At 46.4% G+C, this 22074-nt stretch overlaps 1 protein-coding gene and 1 long non-coding RNA gene across 3 annotated transcripts in view; one reads left to right on the forward strand and one right to left on the reverse strand.

Annotated features, from left to right (window-relative positions):
- The window catches only part of KIAA1549L (KIAA1549 like), a 274273-nt gene that overhangs the window by 107404 nt on the left and 144795 nt on the right, over positions 1–22074 (reverse strand). For both annotated transcript variants that reach the window (XM_070229192.1, XM_070229191.1), the window contains exons 2-6: positions 13664–14008; positions 10420–11034; positions 8250–8365; positions 5422–5641; positions 4469–4602 (exon numbers count right to left, since the gene is read on the reverse strand). In XM_070229192.1, the coding sequence (XP_070085293.1) occupies positions 4469–4602; positions 5422–5641; positions 8250–8365; positions 10420–11034; positions 13664–14008 (1430 nt within the window). The remainder of the gene's footprint in view (positions 1–4468; positions 4603–5421; positions 5642–8249; positions 8366–10419; positions 11035–13663; positions 14009–22074) is intronic.
- LOC138916554 (uncharacterized) overlaps positions 1–22074 on the forward strand; it is a 28122-nt gene that overhangs the window by 4476 nt on the left and 1572 nt on the right. Inside the window, exon 2 of the long non-coding RNA XR_011423800.1 lies at positions 21241–21423. This is a non-coding gene — a long non-coding RNA (uncharacterized lncRNA). The remainder of the gene's footprint in view (positions 1–21240; positions 21424–22074) is intronic.

Here is a 22074-nt window from a genome sequence, read left to right on the forward strand (position 1 = left end):
ACCTCTATACACAATACACCCGACCAGGTGAGGGATGGGGACCTCTATACGCAGTACACCCGACCAGGTGAGGTACACTTTTTCTTCTTTAATTGTGGTAAAATATACAAAAATTTTACCATTTTAAGTGCACAGTTCAGTGGCTGTAAGTGCATTCACACCGTTGTGCCACCATAACCACTATCCATCTCCTGACTTTTAATCATCCCTGACGAAAACTCTGAACCTACCAAACAACAACTCTCCACTCCTCCCTCCCCAGCCCCTGGCAACCACCATCCACTTTCTGTCTCTATGAATTTGACAAAACTAAATACCTTTTTTAAGTGGAATCATACAGTATTTGTCCTTTTATGACTGGCTTATTTCACTTAGCATAATGTCCCCAAGGTTCATCCATGTTGTAGCCTGTGTCAGAATGTCTCTCCTTTTTAAAGGATGAATAAATTCCATTGCATGTACATACACATTTACTTATCCATTCATCTGTGGATGGTCACTTGGGTTGCTTCCACCTTTTGGCTGTTGTGAATAGTGCTGCTCTGAGCATGAGTGTACAAAGATCTGTTCAAGTCCCTTCTTCCCATTCTTTTGGATATATACCCAGAAATAGAATTGCTGGATCATATGGTAATTCTACATTTAATTTTTTCAGGAACCACCATACTGTTTTCCACAGCAGCTGCACCATTGGAGGTGCCCAAAGGTTCCAATTTCTCCACATCCTTAGCAATACTGGTTATTTTCCATTTTCTATCACAGCCATCCTAGTATATGTGAAGTGGTATCTCGTGGTTTTGATTTGAATTTCTCTAAAGATTAGTCATGTAGAGCATCTTTTCTCTTATTGGTCATTTGCATATCTTCTTTGGAGAAATGTCTACTCAAGATCTTTGCCCATTTCTTAATTGGGTTACTTGTTTTCTTTGTCTTTTTGGTTTTTTAAGATTTTTTAATTTGATTTTTGTTTCTGAGTTGTAGGAGTTCTTTACATATTCTAGATATTAACCCCTTATCAGATATACGATTTGCAAATATTTTCTCCCATTCTGTGTGTTGCCTTATGATTCTGTCCTTTGATCCACAAAAGTTTTCAATTTTGATGAGGTCCAGTTTATCTATTTTTTTCTTCTGTTGCCCATACTTTTGGCATATATCCAACAAATCATTGCCAAATTCAACATCACGACACTTTTCTCCTCTATTTTCTTCTAAGAGTCCTACAGGTTTAGCTCTTACATTTTGGTCTTTGATCCATTTTGAGTTAATTCTTGTATATGGTATTAGGTAAGGGTTCAACTTCATTATTTTGCTTGTGGATATCCAGTTTTCCCAGTACCACTGGTTAAAAAGACTGTCCCTTCCCCATTAAATGGTCTTGTACTCTCGTCAAAAATCATTTGACCATATAAGTGAGGGTTTTTTTCTGGGCTCTCTGTTCTGTTCCATTGGTCTGGATGACTGTCTTAATGTCCTTACAAGGCTGTTTTGATTATGGTAGCTTTGTATTAAGTTTTGAAATCAGGAAGCGTGAGACCTCCAAATTTGTCCTTCTTTTTCGAGATTGTTTTGGCTATTCAGGGTCCCTTGAAATTCCATATGAATTTTAGAATGGATTTTTCTATCTCTGGAAAAGACTGTCACCAGGATTTTGATAGGAATTGCATTGAATCTGTAGATCATTCTTGGTAATATTGACATCTTAACAATACTAAGTCTCCCAACTCATGAGCACAGAATGTTCTTCCATTTACCTGTGTCATCTCTAATATACTCGTTTTTTTATAGCTAAGAAAAGTGTGACCATTCTTGGTGGCTGCTTAGCACTAGCTCAATAAATAAGAAGAGGTCCACAGGCCTGAGATCAAGGTCATGTCATTGTTCCCTGAAGGTCGTCCCCTGTCCCCAGCAGAAGCAGCCCCTGCAGGGGCACTTTCCCATCACCCCTTTACTCTGGACTCCTGCAGCTTCTGACCTCATCTCTCACTTCCCACTCACCCATGACATGCTTCATTTAGCTAATCAGACCTCTGAGGCTGACGAAATGGAAAGTCGTTGTTTTGCCTACCTAGCATCCATTCTCCCTTCTGCTCTGACAGCACCACGATTCTCCTTGGGGAAACGCCTCTTCTCTCCCATCAGTTCACGTGCTTTGGGGAGGGCTGCCCCACCTAAGTTCCAGGAGTAGGCATCTGAGCCAGGCCTATTAGTTTGGGACATTTCATCTCCTTGGTCACAATTACCAGTCCAGAAATGGGCAAATGATTTAAGTGGGTCCAATGAGAGGTAATCCCAGGATTTTGACTGGAATGACACAAAGAAGGTACTTTGGTTCCACGGGACTGTGAACAATAAGGATGAGGCAAACCTGGAGGTGCCAGGGGCCACCCCACGGGGCCTGAGGATGATGCCAGCCCAGGGCAAGGCAAGCCAAGAGATGAAGAGAGACTTTCATGGAGAAGCCATGTAGGCACCTGGATTCAACTGTGCCTGAAGTAAATAAGCTGTGAATCTGTCAGTTACGTGAGCCAATCACTTCCTCTTTTTGCTTAAGCTGTCTGAGCTTCGATTCTGTCCCTTACAATGAAAACAGTCCTAATTGAGTCCACTGTAATCTAGCCCCTAATAGTGATGCTATACAAACAAAAAAACTAGTAAGTCACTTTTTCAACAGCTCTCTAAACAAATTAATTAAATATTCACATGGTCTTATTCCACAAAGTATCCTGGGTGCCCAACAAATTATATTTAATACAACAAAATGGAAAGTAATTAATTAAAAAACAAGGACCTGGAAAAACAGATGAAAGGCAACCCCAGGGGGATGGTTAGCAGGTGGGTATCATCTATGCATGACATAGGGGCTAGAGGGTTATAAAGTCCAGGCAACAAATCTGGTTCTGGGCTTCCTGTCAGCCAAGGCAAAAAAGAGAAATAAGGTTAATAAAACAATTCTCCCAATTATCCATTCATTCCAAGAGCTGCTGAAATGTTCAAGAGCATCTAAAATCTACTGAGATGCAATCTTTGAATTGCCTGTTATAGTTTTTTTCTAAGGAAGGTTTGTTACTTGCTTTACAAAGTTCCACCTCGTGGCCCATGACTGTGACACAGCACAAGGGCGGCTCCCCAGGGCCGAGGGCAGCTTATTGATCTGGGTGTCCTTCCCAGGGCCTGATAAATAGCAGGCGCTCAATAAGTCTATGCTTCCGGAACACAATTACAGCATACTCTGCTGCCAAGCTCCAACGAGACCTGTGCACCTGTGAAGATCACAGATCCAATCAGAAAGAAGATCTCGGACAAGGGAGCTGAGTCATACTCCCCACATGAACCTTATGTCTGTGACATGTTTCAAGATCTTAGTTTACTATGAACCCAATCTTAAGGAGATACTTCCATGTGCACTTTGCATGAATCTAGAAAAGGAAAACTGCTCAAATCAAATTGCATGCTTTCTACATCATATTCGCTTTGCTGATAATTCACTTATGCTAAACGTCAATTTTAAAACCACTGGGTTTAACTGCAAAGGTTTTAGTTCTGTAAAAACAGAGACATTAGATAGTACACTTAATTTTAGAGAAATTTAGGGGCTGGAGCAGTATATCATTAAGAAGCATCTGTCTTTAGTGGGATGTTATCTATATAATTGCAAAAAATGGGTCTGAGAAAGGCTTTTGTGGCGCAGGTCTACCATAAACCCAGGAAGCTGAAATACAGTGCACCAGAGTGAGAATTCCTGGGAAAGAATTCATGTGTTTGCCATGTTTCATAGTATAGCATAGTGGGTAAGACTATGGGCTTTGCTTCAAGTCCTTGTTCCATTCTTTACCAACCATGTGACCTTCTGGAAGTTTCTGAACGTCTCCCTCAGTTCCCTCTTCTGTGAGATGGTGCTAATACCTCAGAGGGGTGTCTTGGCTATTATGCAGCAAAGCATCTGTAAAACACTTAGCACAGTCCTGACACACAGAAAGCCCTAAATATATATACACAGCGTGTGTGTGTGTGTGTGTTTAAAGTAAGGTGATTGCTCATGTGACTGTCTGGAAAATAACTCAATGCAAATCAGAGAACAGGCAAATCTTGGTGAGTTTAATTATTTAGAACTGATCATCTTAGAGTAGACATTGGGCATATACAGCATACCTAGATCAATTTTTAAAATAATAAATGTGTCCAGAAGACCTGAGGAAGCTTCACATTTTATACTTATTTAAATATAAAATCCCAAACCACAGCAGGTGATAGTGACACAGCATCCTTCCTGTCATGGCCATCCCCCAGACATCCTCACCAGGAGGGACTGACTTGACTTCGTTGTCCCAGAGTGGCACCTCTGTCTACATCATATGCCTGAAGAGCACCAGGCAGCTGTGAAACGGGGAACGAAGTCGCTTCTTGCCCACACTTGCATTGCGGTTGGCCTCCGTCAGCCACACGGCTGAAGTGCCCTCCTCCTCACCTGAATCGTCAGGTTGCTGTTGGTGTTTAGGACTTTCCTCTCGGCGTCCTGGAAAGCCTTCTGCAGCCTCTGTTCCATTGTCTGAGCGAATCTGCAGGACTGTATGTTGTCAGACTGGCTCACAAACTGCAGCACTGGAAGGAGAGGAATGACAGCGCTCACCACAGTTCCGTGACCTGGCTCCTTGGCCTTAACAGGAGTCACGATATGAAACAACACAATTTTAGGTAAGAGAAATCAGGCAAATAAGGACAGACAGGTTTGGCTGTAGTTTTGAAAGTGGCTCTTAAAATGATTTATAACAAAATAATTAAAAGCATGACTGAACCTGAGATTCCCTCCGATGCAAAGGATTTTGTGGTGTCATTCGATCAGGATTTGTGGACATCTGCTCCAAGACTGATAAAAATACCCTAAGACAGACAAGTCTTCTATTGCTTTGGAGGGAAAAATCTACTGAACTGCATTACTACGTTGATTGAGCCTTTCAATTCCAATGGTTTCTCCACTCTTGTGGTTTGGAAACCACAAGATCAGAAACACCAAAGAGCTTGAAAGAAAGACGCCAAGGCCTAAGCTCTGAGATGCTGATTCAGGCAAGTGGAACACGTTGCTCCAGGGCACAGATATTGTGGATGCTCAACTCTCATCAGTATCCACTGGTAATACAGAAAAAACACAAAGTACAGTATTTGGTGCTTATAAAGTACTAATTATATAAACTTGGAAGGAAGGCTTCTGTGAAGGAATATTTCTAATAAATCCAAGGTTGGAAGAGTCTAGGCTGATGTGCAGGGAACTCACATTTTTGGTTAGCAGGGTCCTTTGAGGAAGGTGCACAGGGACTTTAAGAGATGACGGAGCAGCTAGCAAAGGAGTTTTTAAACAAGTGTGCTCCTCGAACATCCCTGATCCCAGAACAGACAGGAGCCCTCTCTTTCTGAGTTACTTGCCTGTTTTCAGCTGGAAGTAGCCTGCGGGCTGGGGGTTCCACGGGGAGGCGAGCCCTGCCACAGACTGCAGGTTTGGGGTGTGCTGCTTCAGATCTGCAGTGACGTTGCTGACCCCATAAACACCCAGCACTGCGATCACTGCGGCAGGCAAGTACACCAGCCTCCCTTTGGTAGCATAATAACCAACGGTGATGTTATGAGAATGTTCCAGAATGTCCACCTACAAGACAAATGGACCCACAGAACTCAGTGTTTATTTCCACAGTACGTTAAGCTCTTCTTGGTGTTTCTTAGAACTACAAATGTTATTTAGCATGGCTGGGCAATAGGATGTTCTCATTCAACAAATATTCTAACAATCCTATAAAGCATAGTGGATTGGCAAGTCTCAAAATATCAGAATACAATTTATATCGAACCTACAATTGTATACAAAATACAATTTATATCGGAATAGAATTAAATCTGTGGTCTCTATTTGGATTCCTTAAGCGCCCCTGTATAACCCTGTGAGCACCAAGCATCACTCAAGGAGGCGACAGGAGACGGCGGCAAGAGAGAGTTCCAGGGAACAGAATGCTGGGGAAAACAGCTTTATTATATTTCTCATCTTTTACGAAGATTAAAAGGCAGAACTGCTGGGCTAAGTGGGGGTACTTTCAGGAAAGGGGTCATGGAGCAAATGAGGTGAATTCCTCTCTCTAGAAGCTGAGTGAAGAATTGTTCAGACTTAACTCCATCCTTGGTTTGTGAGTTGGTTGGAGGCCAAGGCGGGATGGGCTGTAGAGAGTTTCTCTTTCAGTTGAGTCCTAAGGGATGCTGATAATCTGAGTTCTTTCTGACACAGCTGGAAGATTCTGAAGCTTTTCATTTTATTCTTATTTTGTTTTGCTCTCTTGGTGTTTTACATTAATAGTTCAGGGTGTTTTAAATACCCACTTCCCCCCTCTTACTCTTGAATCTCCATTACGAGTGGCACGAGTATTTGCCAAAGACACCAAGACCACTGGTTCTCCAACAGGCTGGATATTCTTTTGGCTCCTCCACACTGTGTGCTCTCCACGACTTTGTCTCCTACAGGTGATGTTCAGACGACTTTAGGTGAAACAAGAGATACTTCTGGAAGGAACGTGGACAGCACACTACTCCATTCCAATCCTTCTGCACGCCTCAAGGAGCAAGTCTCAGTTTGGGGATTATTTCAACACCTCTCTCATCCAGCCAGCCCTGGGTGTCTAGTGGTTAAGATCCAGCGCTCTCACCACCTTGGCCCAGGTTTTTCCCCAGCTCAGGGACCCACACCACCTGTCTGTCGGGTGTCACACCATGGCGGCTGTCACACTGTGGTGGCTGCGTGTGGCTGTGATGCTGAAAGCTCTGCCACCAGGATTTCAAACTCCAGCAGTGTCACCCATGGTGGACAGGTTTCAGTGGAGCTTCCAGACTAAGAAAGACTAGGAAGAAGGACCTGACCACTCACTCGTGGAAAAATTGGCCATGAAAACTCTGTGAATAGCAGCAGAGCATTGTCCGATAGAGTGCTGGAAGGTGAGAGGATGGCGCAGCAAGACCTGGACAGGGTTCTGCTCCATTGTACACAGGGTCACTAGAAGTTGGAATTGACTCAATGGCACTAAAAAAAAAATCTTGCTAATTGTATTTTAAACAAACAAACAAAGGGACACCAAGCTCAGCCACAGAGCCTCCTGCAAGGAACAATGTCTAGCTTAAATTTAACAAGATGTTCCTATTATTCTCATTTTTATGATTACTTTTTACTTGTGGCAAATAATCCTGATTTCCATTTAGGATGGCAATATCAAATATCCTTTCTAAAGAAATGTATTGAAGTTTAAAAAATGAGCTAATTTTTAAAAAACTAATATGTACTAATTGTCACAGTGGTCTGCGATGATATGCAGAAAAGGCAAAAACTGTGAAGGTAGTTTGCAAATGACCAAAGTTTAGTGAAAACTATCAGGCAACCAAATGGGAACATGCACACTTTCGACTTTCAAATAACGTTTCTGGTGCAGAAACCACAGATGCTTCTCATGGGATGCATTTCTTTCTTTCTTTTTTTTCCCTCAGAATTATATAAAAGAGGCTGACAGTGACCAATGAACTAGGTTCCCAAACCTCATTCCTTTTCTTGGGGGTGTGGGGACCACTAAGCTTCAAGGGAAGAGACAGAGCAACATTGCTAAGTGGGGCAGAGGGTCGTCCACTGGCTGCCAATCGCAGTTACTGCTTTAAAACTTGGAGTCAAACCAAAAGAGCACAAAGCAAGGCCTCCATCGCGTGGACGATGCTAGCCATCGAAATCGGCTAGCAGTCATTAAACAGTACTTGGCATTAAAGCATTTGGAGAGAAAAAATGTTTACTTCCCCATCTGTGGCTGGCAATTTAAGCAAAGCTGGATTCAATTTACAAGTCAGAATAATTTTTAAATGTCCAGAAATAAATCACCAACTCTTTACAACGCTTAGGAAGAGAAAGGGAAAAGCAATGGGTGGTTTCTGGAGAATTACGCTAACAATACTAAATACATTCCCCAAACAACAGGCTAAAGAGACAATTTAAAACAGTATATCCAGGCTTTAAAAAAAAAAACATAGACATAAGGCCATTAGCCTCAATTTTCCGTCTCAAATTGTGACCTTTTTCTGCAGCCACCATGCATTAGCTATTAGCCAAAATGAGCAAGATCCTCCTTCTGGCCAGTGTGACTATGGAACCCAGGGAGGAGGAGAACGATCTGAAACCTACTTGGGACCCAGGAGGAAGACGTGCAGGGACTGGCTGATTACAAAACCAAGGGTCTTACGTGAGCCGAGACGTCACCCTGGTGGAAGGCCTTCCGCAAGGCCTGCGTGAGCCCTTTGGCTATATTGAGCTTTAAGGTTTCACTGCTCTGCACTCTCCTTTGGGTCAGAAAGAGAACTGTGGGGAGAAGAGAAGCGCGGCAATCAGCTGAGGCCACAGACCTTCCAATCACCCAGCCCCACCACCACCTTCTGCAGCTTCTGAGCGAAGCTGCTGAGCGCAGGTCCACCAACAACAGGGGGCCCTGGGGAAGCAGCTCTGTTGGACCCACTCAAGGCCTAAGGAAAGAAGGCCTGGCCATTTGGGTGGCCCTAGTGGAGAGAGAGCTAGAATGCTGGTGGCACTTCATTTCTGACCAATGCTGCCTCTGACTTTGGAAGTTGGGCTCAGCGGTGCCTGCCCTGAGGGTCTGCATGCAAGGACATTCCCTGGGCAGCATTCCCAGAGGGCCTACCTAAGTGCAGGCCCTGAGCAGGTGCTGTGGCCTAAACAGCCCAGAATCAGGAAGGTGCAGTCCCCACCCCACAAGTGGGACAGAGACAGGGTTGGAGACCTGAGACAGAGAAGAGGCATCTGCGATTGCAGGTGATGGCGCTATTGGAGGGGAAGCCTAAGATGCTGCTGGAGGCCCCAGGAGAAGCATCCAGTCCCGACCTGGGCAAAGGGGTGGGGATCAGGGAAGGCTTCCTGGAGGAACTGAGCTTCCGCTGAGTCCTGAAGGATAACGGGAGTGAGCCGGCTAAGGTGGGAGGGACTGCCCCACCCACACCCACCAGAGGAAAGACAGTGCCAAACAGAGGGGAGGGAAGTGACTATTTCAGAACACAAGCTTAGGCTTGGTCCTGGGGCGACAGGAAGTGAAGGGTTTTAAGCAAAGGCATGCATTTCAGAAGGTTCCCTTGACTGCAGACTGGAGAACAGATTGGAGGGGGGAGTCCGGAGGCAGAGAGATAAATCTGGCTGTTGTTGCAGAAATTTAGGTGAGCGACGATGACAGTGTGAACGAGGGAAGAGGCGGTGGGGGTGGAGAGAAGGGGCACCTTCTCTCAGGAGGCAGAACTGAAAGGAACTGGTGACTGATTGGGGGTGGCTTGGGGTGAGGGGCTTGTGAAGAAGGGGCGGGGAGGATGTTCCAGACGTCTGCACCTAGCGGCTGGGGCCATCCGCCCCTCAGAGGAGGAAGCACAGATCTGGGGGGGGGGGGGGGGAGTGGAAAACCAGATGGTATCATTTCTTGAGAAATAGAAAGAGACACTGTACTTTCTGCGATGCCTAGTTTCACAATTTCCCGTTTTAGAGTAGGCTATGTCTTGAGATATAATTTCACTTAATTCTTGGTGAGGTGAAGAGGAAGGCAGGATGCGAGCATCCAAGGCTGGCATGCTCTTTCCAGTAACGTGTCTAACGCTCTTCACGGCACACTGCTGCGCGGCCCGAGCACCATCCGTCTGGCCTGCCTGCTGCACTGGGAGGGGGGCTGCAAAGACAGCGCCCAGCACCCAACTTTGTCAAGAAGGTCTCCTTGTTTTAAGACCAAAGGAGATCCCAGGCACCCACAGAGAGTACCGCGGCTGTACCTTTAGTATCTGCTGATTGAGAAAATATGAGACAAAAAGCCTTTCTGATTTCTGTGGTACCTCCCAAGATTTTGTATTTTACTAATCACATCCTTCATTCATGTGGGACATCACTGACTTGCTCTACAGGCAAAATTCAGTGTGCATTTGCTTTCTCAGAGTCACTGGCAGAACTGGTTTGCCAGGGGCCTCTGATACCAGGACTGATCCCAGGACTAAAATCTGTGTCCCTTAACACTCCTTCCTCTGCTCCGTCACTGCGTGAAGATCAGGGGTTCTCAGCCTCGGCATGGCTGGCACTTTGGGCTGGATTACTCTTTGTTGTGAGACTGTCCTGTGCCCTGCAGGATGTTTAGCAGCCTCCCTGGTCTCCGTCTCACTAGATGCCAGGTGCACCCTCCTTGTCCTCCAAGTTGTAGACACCCAAAAACGTCTCCAGACATGGCCAAACATCCCCAAGGGGGTGGGGGAGGGCAGGGAGAAAGAGCACCCCTGGTGAGAATCACTGGTCTCAAAGAAATCTAATACTTCTTTTTCTCTGAGGCGGGGATGAGCTTGCTGCTCTTCAGTAAAATCAGGACAGCGGACTCTTACCTGTCTTCACCAGGAGCTTGCTGGACATCTGACACTCCAGGTTGGACGCCACTCTGCCTGTCGTGACCACAGCAGTCGACACGGCGGGACGAGCAGCATCTGTGTTTTCTGCTGGCACAGGTGGCAGCCGCGTCGCCCTCACGGGTGCGGTAATGGACGTCAAGGCTGCTGGGCCTGTCAGCGGGCGTGTGGTGGACGCCCTGGGACTGTCTGGCTGGGCGGGGGTTGGGAGGCCTATGTGCATGGCTTGTGGTTTCCTGGGGAGGTGTGTTGTGGACAGGAGGCCAAAGGCAGTGCCCACATCCCCCTGCATGGCTGTGTGAGCACTCACAGGGGGTGCCGTTCTGGCAGACATGTAGGCTGCTGTGAACAAGAAGGCTGGATGGGCTGCCCCCGGTGTCACCTTTGGGCCAGATGCTGCAGTGTTGGTGACATTTTTAGCTAGAGCAGTGGTCAAACTGCTCTTGACTAATCCTGAGGCCACAGCTGAAGAGCTGCCGCCAGTACCCTTAGCAACTAGAGCTGCAGACATGGCCGGTGAGCTTGGTTTCCTCCAAAACAAGGTGGCTGCTGCTGCTGCTGTTGGTTCTGCCTTGGACGACACTGAGGAGTCCACTGCAAAGAGAGAAAAAGCAAAGTCTGTCATTGGCCCACAGTGCACAGGTCCCTTGTCATGGTGATGAATGGATGTAACTTATGGGTTTGCTCGGGTGAAAAGTCTCTGTGTTCTTGAATTTAGGCAAAACAGCCTTAGGCTCATTAAGTTGATTAACCATAATGAGAATGCCACTTATAGCAAAGCTACAGTTGGTAATAAGGACGCTTGAATTGTAAATACTTTCCAAAAAATCAACTCAGCAGAGAATCAAGGACATGCCTAGTGGGGCTGCTAACTCAGTCTCCATCCTGAAAGGGTGTGCCTGCTCCTTCTGAGCAAAGCGGGGTGCCTGTGTTGAGCTTGAAGATGCTTTGGCCACTGAAGCAGCCACACCTGTTTTTTAGTGCCAGGAAACAAACTACCTGCATTAGTGGCTGCACCTGTCCATTTCTCAGGGTGCTGAGAAGCCAGCAGTACTTTGGATGGGGTCCTGAATAAGGCGCTGGTTGAGAGAGGAGGAGACTCAGGAGCAGAGAGGTATCTCTGGATACTCTGGAATGGTGTGGAAGCATTTATCACAGGAGATGGATAGATGTCACTGGGAATTTGGGAATTTGTATCTATTCCACTGGAAAGCATGTCCTGCAAGCTAGCTGTGGAACTTAGACTTGGAGAAGTCGACAAGAGAGGCTGTGCTGGATGGGCAGGCAGCTGCAGGTGGTGGTGAGACACAGACCGTTGACTTGTAGATGGGTAATCTTCAACCTCAGCTGTTTGGAAATCTCCCAAATGGTTGTTATTGTTTATGGACAAGAAGTCTGTGTGGTTCCCAACCACAGCAACATCTGACTGTTGAAAGGGTTGGTTGGAGCTTGTGCCAAGGACGGGATCCCGAATGCCAAAGGCTTCTGCAGGTGGTAGATGCCCAGTGGTATCTTTGACAGCTTGAGATTTGATTGTACTGGCAGCTGACGTTAAACCGCTGGCAGCAGTAGTTGAAGCTGAATGAGTTTTCCAACTTGTGGAGTTAATTATGTGCTCATTTAAGTCATAATTCATTTGCTGCAGCAGGCCATACATTGTTGGTTCTGTGGGAAGGGATCCCGTTTCTGGCGAAAAAGAACTCCAGAAAAGATCTATGATGGCTTTGTCCCATCTCCTGTTGCTGAGAAATCATAGACCTCGCCAGAGGAGGGAAATGCTGTCACCTGTTTGGAAGCTGAAACTGGCAACTCAGAATGGCCCATCGCAGCTGTGAGAGTCTCTGGCTTGGTGCTGGAAAAGCTGGGAGATGGGGAAACAGTCTGGGAGGATCGTACAGAGGGGATGGAAGGTGGAGGTAATTGTGAAGGAAGGAGAAGCGTTCTTGGTGTTGTAACGACAGTCGATGGAACGTGATCAATGCTAAAAGTAGAAGTGAGTCTATTTACAGTGTGAAGACTGGGAATCTCCTTACTTAGATGCATCTGGAGAGCAACTGTCAAATTTGCCTCTTCATTTTTCTTTAGAACAGCTGTCAGGCCCTCTTCTTTGTGCGGGGGAAAAGTCCAAGCTGAAGGAAGAAGACCAGGAAATTTGCTTGAGAGCAGGAAGTCTGTAGCTGCAGCAGGAGGGATCTGGCGTCGCCTTCCTCTTGAGGAGTTGGCATTCAGGGCACGGCAGAGGGGGAGGCATGATTCTGTGCCTGCTGGAGGAGAGCCCGCGTGGCGGGAGGGTCTGCTGCCCAGCTGTCTGACGGCGGTGCAGGAACCGCCCCGGAAAGGCTGGCTTGCCCTTGGCTGGACGTGGTGAGAGGCGGAGAGAAAGGCACCACAGGGGAAAATGAGTGTCCTGCCGAAAGGGTGGGCCCTTCGGAATTCTCAGGAGCTGGGGACAGGAGTGGGGGCTTAGCAGAGTTGTCTGCAGTAGCAGGCACTGGCTTTCTGCTGGTCCTTTCTACTGCTGCAGACCCCACAGTCTGGGAAAGTGAAGGCCTGGCCTCTCGGATGGCTGCTGCTGCTCCATTCCTGAAAGCTGGCAAAGACACCCGTGTGTGCACTCTTTCAGCCACCTCAGCTTCCACTGGCGGGGTGGCTGCAGGACTGGAGGCGACTTTCAACACTGACCAGGAGGGGGTTTCACCCGGAAGCTGAAGACGTCCAGGCCGCAGGGGAGGGGGAGACAGATGGGCCAGCTGTGCCTCGGAGCTCAAAATCTCACTTGTGGGGGAGCCTGCTGAGTGAGGACGCTCTGTGGGGAACGGCTCAGAGTACTGCTCTGTGGAGGATCCAGACAGACCTAGACGAGGCATGCCTAGCGAATGCCGGGCATTTCTGGACGGAGCATGGCTCATTTTCTCGGCAGATGGGCTTAAGGGATTAGCTCTGCTTTGACTTGAAGAGGAGTTAGTCAGGGCTGTTTGGGGGAATAAAGGCACTTTGGTGGGTCGCTCTGCTGGCTTAGAAAAGATGATGGAATGAGGTGAGACTGGAGCCAATGGGGAGGATGAAGCTGAGGGGAGCAGTGGGAGAACGTCTGACCTTGGGGAACGCTGTTTTGAAATGAAAGGAGTCCCTACCCACACTGGCTGAGAGAGGAGGACAGCGCTCAAGGCTGACACTGATGGGAGAGTGGACAACCCGGGGAGCATGCTGGTGTGGGGCAAACCTGACACGGCAGCTGCTTCTTTTCCCCCTTGAGGTCCTGGCTGGGCCAAAGACTCAGAGGAATCCTTGGGAGGCTTGAGGGAGGTGCTGTGTCCACTTCCTTGGTACGAGGGAGAAGGGAAGTCCCCGTGAGCCCTGGCTCTGCGCTGGGTCCCGGGCTCAGGTGCTCGGGTGAGCAGCAGCACGCTGGCGTTGTCAGGGGACGGTCCCAGCGCACTCCTGATCCTGTCCACTGCCGAGGAAGACTGGACTTCTGAGAAAGGCCATGTTGGTGACATCGGTAACAATTTCCCGTGAGGAAATGGCTCTGGGGTGGGGGTGACAGTGGCCTGTAGATTGTCTGTCCCTGTGAAACAAAAGATCAACCAGTCAGGCCTCAGATAACCGTTAAGTACCTGCTGTGGGAGGTCCTGGAGAGAAGGGGGAACAAGAGAGGGCCACGCGCTCAGACGTCACGGAACTTCTACCCCAGCACAGAAGACTCATTAACACACTCAAACAATGAGTTCAGTGATGATGACACGCAAACACTGCAGCTAACCTCCAGGGCAGGGCTGGCGAGGAGTCTCTGAGGGATGGATGGTTAAGCAAAGACGGGGAAGACACCTTGTGTTTTAAATCGTTTTTCTGTACCACCCACAAGGGTTGCACTGTGAAAGCCACAGCCTGCATCAAAGAGGAACGTATCTTCCTGCCATGGCCAGCGACACCAAAATACACCTCATCCAAGAACCCAAAGCGGAGAATAAAAGGACTGTGTGTCTGAGGGAGATGTCTATTCAGGACCCGAAGGCATCTCAAGCAGAATGACTGGGGTCACGTATGTCCAGAAGATGGCACCCAGGAGACAAATTTATCTTGCTGGATTTAAAAGGATTTCTGACACTATCATTCATGCCATTCAAATAGCAAAGGGGATGTCTTTCAGATTAGGCTATTTCCGAAAGAAGAACTATTCACATCCCACCCAGGACTAGAGTCGCTGCTCACAAGGCCTGGTGGTGCTGAGAGCACCTCCAGAGATACAGACTGTTGATGCTACAGTGAGAAACTGTGGGCAGAAAGGCAAGTGGACAGGACACAAAGTGGCGACCCCATCGGAAAGGAGGCAAGGGAACAACTGGTCAGAAAGCTGGAAATTTCACACTCAAGAAGAGAAACAGGAGCTGGCCCAGTGGTGTAGCGGTTAAGTCTGGCTCACTCTGCTTTGGCAGCCCAGGATTCACAGGTTGGAATCCTGGGCGTGGACCACTCGTCAGCCATGCTGTGGCAGCAACCCACATATAAAGTAGAGGAAGACTGGCACAGACGTTAGCTCAGGGCTAATCTTCCTCAAGCAGAAAAACAAAAAAAATCAAGAAAGATTGGCAACAGATATTAGCTCAGGGCTAATCTTCCTCACCAAAAGAAAAAAAAAGGAAGAAGAAGAAGAGAAACCACCACCTGCCTACTGATTCTCTGGTGTCCCTTCCCATGGTTCTGTGGTGTGGATGGTGTTGATGACCCCAGAGGTGGCTAGATGCCCTTAAATAATAATTCAAATTAAAAAGAAAGAAAAAGTACTTCTAGAACTTTCTACATTACTAGCTAAAAACATTAGAACCATCTGACAGAAACAAACAAGCCAAGAGTTTAAAGTCAGAAAATCTGGTTTGAAGTGGAGTATGGGGATGGAGGTGAGGATGGGTGAATGCACAGGAGCAAATCCGGATTCTAGAACAACCATTCTGGCTATGGGGTGAAGAATAGACTGGAAAGGGCAAGAGTGGATGACAGGAGGCCAGTGAGGAGACACCCACAGTGGTCCAGGCATGGGATGAAAGGAAAGTGGTAAAGAGGAGTTGAGCCATGGTAGCAGACTGAAATAGATCATCCTTCATGGTCCCTTTCAATTTTCAGAGTTCAGGATAATGCTTGTGTTTGTCCATGTTTAATGGCTGCAAATTCTCCTATATGCCTCCCGCTGAGAGGCGAGGGGTGTGTGCCCTCCCCTTGAACCTGAGCAGGCTTGAGACTGTTCAACCAATTAGACTCTGGCAGAAGTAACGCCATCGTCATGAAAGGCCAGGCAGCTTTCACTTGGTTTCTTGGAAGGCCTGCTCTCCATATGCTCCCTCCTGGAACCCAGCCTCCACTCTGTGAGCAGCCCAAGCCACATGGAGAAGCCACGTGTCAGCACTCCAGTCAAAAGTCCCAGCCGAGCCAAGCTTCCCAGTCAGCCCAGCCCAGGCAGCAGACAGCGAAGGAAGAGGCCTCCGGATAATTCGAGCCCCCAACCATTTGAAGCACCCCGGCTGTCTGGGTCTTCCCTCCTGAGCTCCCAGTCATCATGAAGCAGAGACAAGCAATCCCCACTGCGCTCTGTCTGAATCCCCCAACCCATGAGCATAACACAATGACAACACTGAGCCGGGGGAGTCTGCAGCGCAGCAGTGGTGACCGGCAGACGACAGGGCTGGGTGCCTCACTTCTGGGAAGTGAGTCTCTATAGCTTTAATTAGATTCTCAAAAGGATTCAGAAGCAGAAAAACAGTTAAGAACTCTTAATTTCAATGAAAACTACTTCTGTTTTATATGCAAGATTTAAAAATTATGTCAATGCTAATAAATAAAATATATCTATATTAATTAAAGTTGTGTCATAGAAGGGATAAGAAGGAAAGAAAAATTTTGAGGAGGGAAATGAGTGGTAGATGGTATTTATTAAGAAGAAAGTGAAAGTAATTGGGAGAAGCAAGGCAAAACCGAATTACAGAGAGCTTAAAACACACTCGAAGGAAAGCAGTGAAGTAGAAGTTGATATAGGTGGTGTCTTGCACGGATGCTGAGGTATCCCCATGATCTTTGTCTCTTGGTAGTAACATCTTGGTGTGACCCTCTCCTTGAGTATGAGCAGAACCTGAGACTTGCTTCTAACGAGCAGAACATGGTAAAGGTGATGGCACGTCACTCCTGTGCTTGTATCATCTTATCTAAGACTATCTCGCTGGCAGACTTGCTCTCCATCAAGGAGAGCCACACTGGGAAAGCCCACGTGGCAAAGATCTGTGGGTGGCTTCTAGAACTGCAGGCAGTCTCTAGGAACTACAAGTGGCTGCTCAGAGCTGAGAGTGGCCTCCAGCTGACAGCCAGCGAGAAGCCAGGGCCTTCAATACAGCAGCCACAAGGACATGAGTTCTGCCAACAACCTGAGTAAACTCGGAAGCGGATCCTTCCCAGGCACGCCTTCAGATGAGAACATGGCCCAGCTGCAGTGACGACTGCCACCTTGTGAGCCCTTGTGCAGAGGACCCTTGTGCAGAGAAGCTGCGCCCAACCTCTTGACCCTGAAAATTGAGATCGTAAGTGTATGTTGTTTTAAGATGTGAAGTTAGCAACAGAAAACTAATGCAGGTAGGAAGGACGGGGCTGTGGAAGCTGTATGGCGAAGCAGGAGTGCAGGAGGAAGGATGGAGCACAAGGCACCACAGCTGAAGAGTAGCAAGAGGGATGGTCAGAAGTGGCCATCAGGATAGGAAGAAAGTAGCAGAAGTTACTATGTTTGTTTGGAACATCACAGAGAACAAGCCGTGAAATTAAAACTCTAACACAGCACCTGGGACTCAGAGGAAGTTATCTAAAGAGAGAAACAAAGCCACAGAGGCAAACAGCAGACACATTAGAATGTTGCCATCAAACAGGTTGGACTCTTCTGTTTAAATCCATTTTTTTCAAGGAAAAAACCCCCCACACCATTCTAATCAAATTACTGAGTTCTTGTTTTTCTCAATGAACTCCCATTGACTCTCCAATCTCTTTCCCCCCCCAAAAACCCATAACCTTCTTCTACTTAGAATGAGGTGATGCACGTAAAGCACTTAGAACAGTGCGGGGGCACACAGCGCCCAAAAATGCTAGCTAGTATTGGTATCGTGATGGTTATCATTATGTGTCCAGCCCAGGGTAGGTGTGGATGTACTCAGAGCACCCAGGTACTGCTTAGAACCGAGAAACGCCTGCAGATCATGTCTTGTCACAATCTCACACGTCTGCGGAACCCCTTAGAGTTTGCAAAATACTTTCACACCCTCGTCCTGCCTGTTCCTCACAGTACCTGTGAGGAAGAAGATAAAGGTTATGATCCCCACTTCACGATGAGGAACCCAGGGCCCAGGGAGGTCCAGTGCTGGCTTGGCCAGGATCACACTGAGAGTTACTCTGTAGCCACGTATGACTCAAGCCCCTTGACCTCAGATCCAAGGCTCTCTATTCCACGCTGGAAGGAATAGGTCTTGCTCCATCCTCAGGTCTGGGGTGGGCTCCGTCCTCCCAGAGGGACCCCAACAGACAGGAGACCACACAGTAGCTGCTTCTCTCTTCTGAGTTTGTTGATGAACTCTCTCTTTGGTGCTGCTTGGGCAAACATCACCCAGTGCAGCTCTAACTCACCGAGACCTGCGAGGCTTTGACTCCCAGAAGGCCAGAAGGGGGGGGTTAAACACCATGCCATGCTGAAGCACCTGCTAAACACCCCCGCGCCCAGCAGTTCTGAAGTTTGGCGCCTGTACCTTCTTGCCTAAGACGGCTTCTCCCGGGACTTTTTAAAATGAAATGCACCAGTTAACAGAATCAAACGGCCCTTCCTTGAAGTGATGCCAGCAAACAGAAGGTTCTGCTTACTGTCGAAGCATTTAACTTTCAAAGATCTTTCACAACTGTTTTCTTTTTTTAGAAAAAAGTTCATTGCTTTCAAATCCTTTGTGAAACAGGTTTAAAAGTAAAGTTGATTTTTCTCCTATTTTAACAGGATATAATTTCACTTTCCTTTTTTAAAAGCTTGGTTTACATGATCATTACAGAAAATTTGGAAAAGTAGAAAGAAAAGAAAGAGAATCTCATGCCTCCCTCAGCCGTCTCCACATGCACGTCCCCCACATCGAGAAAACCAGGATCCCGCTGGGGCAAATTGACCTCCGGACTGCATTCTAGGAAAGCTTTGACTTGCTCGCTTTTCAGACCTGTGAGCACACTGCAAGTGCAACTTTGCACCTGCTTTCTCTCTTTAACATTATATTAAAGCATTTTTCCATATTGGATAAGGCTGCATATTATTTCCACTAAGATGTGGTATTATAATTTGTTTAACCATAACCCCCCAACTGTTAAGATATAGGTTGTTTATAAATTTTCAGTATTGTAAATAAGGCTTCATCATCTCCTTCCAATTTTGTCGTCACAATCCCCGTGCAGCAGGTGGGACAGACACAGTGACCTCCCCTCATGAAGAAGGACCCTCGCACAGAGACCATCTGCACAAAGAAAGTACATCTGCAGGATTCTCTCCTCGCCACGCCCTGGCATCCTTCGGACCCTCTGGATGGGGTCATTCATAAGTTTAAAAACTTCATCCCACAAGATGGCCTATACTCAATCACAGAAAACACAAGCAGCCACCAACAACTGACCTTCCCAACCAGGACAATCCTATTAGCAAACCTTTCCAAATTTTCAGATTAGGTTTTACTCTTTCATTCTAACAGCCCAAGAGGAGTTGAAAGCCTGGAGACACGGGATTCTGTACTAAAGAAAAGCGGCAACAGGGGTTTGGGGAGGGGCCAGAAGGGCCAGAAACAGGCGTTACCAGGCTTCTCGTCATGCGGAGAGGTTTCACTGTGAACCCTTCTAAGTGACAGTCCCATGACTAAGATGTCACTGTTCCCAAGTTCTATGGAGTACTTTTCTCTTTCTGCTTAGTATCATAGCTGATTACTCTCTTATTTGCTCAATCACTCAACATCTATCCCACAAACATATACTGAATGCTTTATCTGATAGTCACTCCCTTACCAAGTTAGCAAACCGAACCCTCCCTGGGAAGGTGTTCCTAGGTCCCAATTCAGAGTGTGGGTCTGGAGGCGGGGCAGCCGGTTCAGAGCCTGACGGCCTTGTCCCAACTGTGTGAACTTAGGCAAGTGCCCTACCTCTCTGTGCCTGTTTCCTTCTTTCTGAGATGAGGAGAGTAATAATCGCCGTCTGAGGCTTAAAGACAACAATCCGCATAGAGTATTTGGAACACATCCTGGGACACAGTCAGCAGCCAATACATGTTACTTATCATGATTATCATCAAAGTGCACAAAATCTAATTAAGAGGTTTCCGAGTCATATCTTTTTTCTAAACCATGATAAAAACAAATTCTTACATTCCCACTTGTGGTAAACTTATTCTATCTTCCTGGGAAGAGTTCACATTTCTTACAACGACTCTCTTTTCTTCAACCGTCGTTCTCCAGTGAGCACCTGGGCAGCTCAGCTGGCTTTCTTAGCATCGGTCAGACCACTGAGCTTCGCATTAGAGCTCCCCCTGAAGTCTGCCGATTCCCACGGTTACGCATGCGGTTTGGGAGATGACTTATTCAGCATAGTTGCAAAGTGAACACTTTCCCATTAAGATTCCTTACAAATCTAACTACAAGTATAGCTGAGACGCTGAGAGGAGAGAGCAGAGACAGAACAAGAGTTTCTCATACATATATGCTCATATTATACATATATATATACCCACATACACACACACATATATGAGAATAATTTCAGAACCAAAATTAATCCAGAAATGGAAAACCTAAACAAATTAACATAATAAAAGGACCCACTTTTGAAAAAGACACCAGGCCTGGATATTCAGCTGTGTACTAGCTAACTTAAAAAAATAGGTAATTCTAATGTTTTAAACTAATTCAGGCCTTCAAAATATACCAAAACATCTCCTAATTTGTTTTATGAAACCAGTATTGCTTTAATATCAAAATCCAATAAAGATACATTAAACAAATAAACAATGATCAAAAACACGTAAATGAATACCGGACAGCCAAGCAAAACTGTGTGTGTGTGTGTTGGGGGAGATTGCAATAAAAAACACAAACCTACATACAATCCAGGACCACATTTGTGCAATTATATAAAAATTACCCATGTGTGTGTATATATATAAAATAAATTATTTAATGTGTAAATTATTAATCAATAATAAAAATGCTGTAAAGTCTGTGGCAGTCAACACAAACACATATACAAGCACATGCACAAAAGATACACACACACAAGAGGAGCATGTAAGACTTTTCATTTAAGGACCAAACAGCACAATCCTAGGCCAAGCTCTAGATTCAGTGTCTTCCTGAAGTTCACATTTGCAGCCCCAACCTTCTTGCACCACCTACATTGTTGCTTATGATAGGCAGAGACCTTCCCATTCATTCTGCATCTCGGAGGATATTTTGTTAGATTGAAAAGAAAATAATCTCGTATTAGAGACATCCAGACAAACTGCAAATTCCAAAACTGCGAATAAGCGAACATAAGCATGTCCAACATCTGTTCCAGTAAACACGAGTCTCACGAGATGATTTGAGGCGAAAAAGATTTGTATTCAAAACAGCTCAGGGAATCTCTTATGGGAGATTCCCAGCAAAGACAAGTACACTAAAGTCTCTGAAAAGCTCTGTGATAAACGGAAGTACTGAGTAATCTAGAAAATACCAAACTGGTTGACTGCGGAACTCTTTCTTCTTTTTCTTTTTTGCACGATACCAGTAATATCCCAAGGAACCACGGCTCTGAAGAACACCTTGAGGGAATTCTAGCTTAAGATCACTCCAGAGTTTGAAGGTTTTGCCCCGGAGCAATTTCAGACGCAGAGGAAAACCAAAGAAGAAATGACGGGTGGACCCAGCCCTCGTGGAATCAGAAACCAAGTTCTTCATCATCATCTAGCTGGTAAGTCCCGCTCCTGCATGTTCGTTTCCCAGTATGCGTTACCAGACTCGTTCACGAACTCCTCTACAGATGCGCATCACTTGAGATGGCAGCAGGTGAGCCCCAGGGAACCTGACAAGAGCTGTGGCAGATGAGGAGGACCAGCGTCATTATACTGACCGGCTCTAAACGCCTTCTTGGGGCACTAAGTTAATTTACGCAAAATGGTAATATCACTAACTTGATCATTTTTCCCCCCTGACTGGAGAGATGAGGAAAATGCCCTGGGGAAAGCTGTGCCATGCTTCACAGACACTGATGTTCTTCCCACGATTAGGCCCTAAAACCTGCAGGTATCTGTGCGGGGGGCCCAAGAAGCCAAACATGTTGCCAGTGTTAATAACAAATATTACTAACTCTTAATTCATATTAATTGGTGACTGATTTAGGCATAAGTTTTACTACAGAAGTCTGACTTCATTACTATGAACATCACTATTGCAGGATTTGTTCATTCAGATTCTTATAAAAAGAAATTATCGAGCATCTCTATTAGGACTGAATAATGATTAAACTAATTGCCACTAAGACAAAAAAAGATGCAACTTAGTCTAAGTAGACAATTTTCAAACCCTCTTAGAAGCACCAAAACTCAACAAGAGAGCCAAGATG

The sequence above is a fragment of the Equus caballus genome, chromosome 12 (genome assembly GCF_041296265.1).
Source record: "Equus caballus isolate H_3958 breed thoroughbred chromosome 12, TB-T2T, whole genome shotgun sequence".
Taxonomy (NCBI): domain Eukaryota; kingdom Metazoa; phylum Chordata; class Mammalia; order Perissodactyla; family Equidae; genus Equus; species Equus caballus.